Consider the following 3,665-nt stretch of genomic DNA (forward strand, 5'->3'; position numbering starts at 1 on the left):
TGGGTTGTAGCCTGGGGCCAGTATCAATTGATACTAGCGGGAACACCACTCCATATTAGTTGGTACCGAGCCAAAAACAATATTAGTTGGTACCGAGCCAAAAACATCCCGAGCGGGTAGTTTTTCCCCGATTTGGGGAGGTCCGAGAGAGAAATGAAGAAGAAAATGATGAGATGTGGGAGTAAATATGGAAGATTGGTAACCGGAGAGGCTCAAACACCACCCCATGATGGTTGTTACCGAGCGAGAGGAATGAGAATCATGGACCGCTCCATCCACCCTAAAGTTTAGCTTAAGTGATGCCCGCATGTCTCTTGTCTTTTTATGGAGACCATATGTCTTGTTAATATACTTGAGAATATACCTTGACATCAGTGGTGGATCCAAGAATTTTTTTCAGGTGGTGCACTACTTTTAGATGTTTCAATTTCATAGAGTCGGGTATAATAAATTCCGGGTCGGTTTGAGGTTCGGGTCGGGTCGGTTGATGGTTCGGGCAAAGTTCATTACGTAATAAAACTATGATAAAAAAATAAAAGACACGCCGTCATTAGAAATTAGAAAACACATAATATAAATACAATAGTCTTTACAAATTTAAAAAAATACTTATAGTTGTTCCTTACAAGTCTTCATCTTATGAAATTGTTGCACTACTTCTTCAACCTAAACTTGTTGGAGGAATTCCCTTTTAATGTAACAAATGCAAGAATCATTCATGTATTCATCACCAATCCTATTACGCAAATCCGTTTTCATATTCTTCATTGAAGAAAAACAGTTTTCAACACTTGCCGTTGCAACCGATAACTTTATCAAACGATATACCAACGAATAATCAATGTGTAATCTTGTTTTCACCATCATTTTGGCAAGATCACCTAAGGCCCTTAAGTTAGCAAACCGCTTATCTTCTTTCACGTTAGTAATGCAGTGGCCTAGTTCATATACAAGCTTCTCCTTTTCATCAAAATCAAAATCACATGGATACATCTCGCCCAAGTTTAACAAGTTTACTTTACTATAGACACTAAAATTACAAGATGGGCTCAAAGAACTCATTTTAGTAAGCAATTTAGTGGTTACCTCATTAAAGCGGTTTCCAAGCTTTTGAATTTGCATATCGAGAACCGGGTTGAAATTATTAACCACATAATGGTGACGATTGGTGATACCGGTCTTCTTTCTTCGATATCTCGGGTCAACATACTCGGTCTTCATATCAACCACTTCAATATCATATTTGCTACAAAAGGATGTGACATCTTCCAAAAGTGAGTCAAAACCTTCAAGTTGATAACTTTTTAGGCCTTCTTCAGTTAATTTTACTAGCTTAGTTGCATTCAACATATCTTGATCTTTTCTTTGAAGTGCTTGACACAATGTGGAAGTAACACCCAATATGTATTTCATCAAATGTAAATTAAATACAAAACTAAAAAGTTTTATTGAATACTTGAAGTCCACTGCTTAACATTGGTAATCTGATAACTCTCCCGAATTTTCTATATATTCAAGCACGTCAATAACACTAGGAAATAAAGTAAGGAAACAGAGATTTTTTTCATGAGAACTCCAACGTGTATCCCCAACTCTTGCAAGTGGCAATTCTTGATTCTTTCCACTTCCGCTTTCAACTTCCGAATTCGATTCCAATCTTTCTCTGACTTTCTCTTAACAAATCTATTCTTTTACAAGATCCACTATCAACATTTTACTAAATTTGATAATTCTTTATAAAATTTGTAAATCTCATGATGTTTGGTTGCAAGGTCCACAATAACAAGTTAAAGTTGGTAAGAAAAACAATGAACATAACATGATGAAGAATTTTCTTTCAAAATTAAAGCTTTCAAACTGGACATGTTGCTTGCACCGCCACATCCTTGGCCTCTTACCCTACCAATACTCAAATTGCGGAGAGCAAATAATTTATCAATTGAAGCTTTAAGAGATAACGCGGTTGTTTCCATAACATGAACAAGGCCAATAAATAGCTCCTTTCACAAATCCTAATTTATCAACATATCTTAAAACCACGACCATTTGTTCTTTTTTAGAAATATCTCTCGATTCATCAATTAATAAGGAAAAGACATCATCATCAAGTTCTTCAAATATCTTCTTTAATATCTCTTCTGCAAAACAATTACAAAGTTCTTTTTGGTTTGATGGAGACGTCATTTGGTTATTCCTGGGAGCATTACCTAATATAGCCTTACCAATTTCTTCACTTAGTTATCCAAACACTTTCAAGAACTCGATAAAATTTCCTCTGTAAAGAGATTCTTCAGACTCATCATGACCACAAAAAGCTAACGAACCATTCAACAATGCTTTGGTAAGTTTAGGCGAAGCATGTAATCAGACTCTATATTGTTTTTTATGTATAAATGTTCCTTTATCAATGGCCACATGTATAGACTGATCTTGGTAAAGTAAGTCTTCCCCCATTTTTACGTGCTTTGTTGTGAAAACTTATTGCATTTACCAACATGATTGCTAAATTTCTCCCGACACCTATTCCAACTTCGCAATCCTTCACTTAGAAATGCATCATTTTGTCCACATTCCATAAACAAGTAACAATGCAAACAATACACTTTATTATCTTTGACACTATATTCCAACCAATTTCCAAATTCACTAGTGTACCATTCCTCATTAAAGCATCTTAATTTACCACTAAAATTTGTTAGAGGACAATCATGCCCGGTTGGTTGACACAGACCTTTAAGTAGATATGTCAGTCTAATTTCATCTTTTGGACTTGGGTGATAAGATGAAATTGGTTGCCTTTTGGAAGGATCCCATGGAAGATCATCCAAATTTATTTTTGACGGTTTACTACTTGAAGATGATGATCCAAGGTTCGATGGTTCACTTTGAAAATCTCTTGATATTCATAATACCTACAAATCAACAATTACAAACTAACAAATTAAAAACCAAGAAACTAACAAACTAACAAATTAAAACCAACAATCTAACAAACTAAAACTAAATTTAACAAATAACTTAACAATTAAGTAGCTAACAATCAAGAACAATTAACAAGTCAAGAAGAATTAACATTTAACAATGAATGTAAACTTACCTTCAAAGTGGGAAGATTCGAGGAAGAGTAGAAGGCAGCGGCGGAGTGACGGGGTGCCACGGTGGTTAGAGTGACGGCCTGATAAGGACGACCGGCTGGTAGAGTGGTAGGTTTGAAGAGGGTCAATGGAGTCTGGGAGAGGAGTTGTGTGTTTTGTGGTGTCTGTTTTGTTATTATAAAACCCTAAATGATATTAGGGTGAGTTAGTAAAAAACTGTTTCAAAAACAGGAATAGAACCTGCGACCTCTAGGTTACAAAATCAACAAGGTACAGCTGGACAAGCACTTCAATTATTTGTAAGGTGGTTCCTTTCTAATTTGTAAGGTGGTTGATTCATTATTTTCTATATAAAAATACACTATTATTTCAAAACTCGGATGTTTCCGAGGAACTACCCATTTATATCGTAGATCCTCCCCTGCTTGACATAATGGTAAAACCAGCCTCTACCTTGTTTCAACCGTGTTAAGGGTGATAGACTCATGCCTTATTCTAATATATACAAGTTGGCCACTCTTGCAAGATTCATTATAGTGAGCTAGAACAATGTGTTATCATATCTTAAAT

At 35.5% G+C, this 3,665-nt stretch overlaps 1 protein-coding gene across 1 annotated transcript; it reads right to left on the reverse strand.

The window, feature by feature from the left end:
- Nucleotides 1–666: 666 nt before the first annotated feature.
- Nucleotides 667–1,413, reverse strand: LOC143615332 (uncharacterized). Its single transcript, XM_077088481.1, has one exon. It carries the CDS (start codon nt 1,411–1,413, stop codon nt 667–669), a length of 747 nt encoding a protein of 248 aa, XP_076944596.1.
- Between the last annotated feature and the right edge of the window lie 2,252 nt (nt 1,414–3,665).

Source organism: Bidens hawaiensis, unplaced genomic scaffold (assembly GCF_021521415.1).
Source record: "Bidens hawaiensis isolate Kalapana, Puna unplaced genomic scaffold, B.hawaiensis_p1.1 tig00042483_1, whole genome shotgun sequence".
Lineage (NCBI taxonomy): Eukaryota > Viridiplantae > Streptophyta > Magnoliopsida > Asterales > Asteraceae > Bidens > Bidens hawaiensis.

Bases quoted from the DNA above. Each gene is read 5' to 3' on its own strand.
- LOC143615332 (XM_077088481.1), bottom strand. From the start codon at position 1,413: ATGAAATACATATTGGGTGTTACTTCCACATTGTGTCAAGCACTTCAA.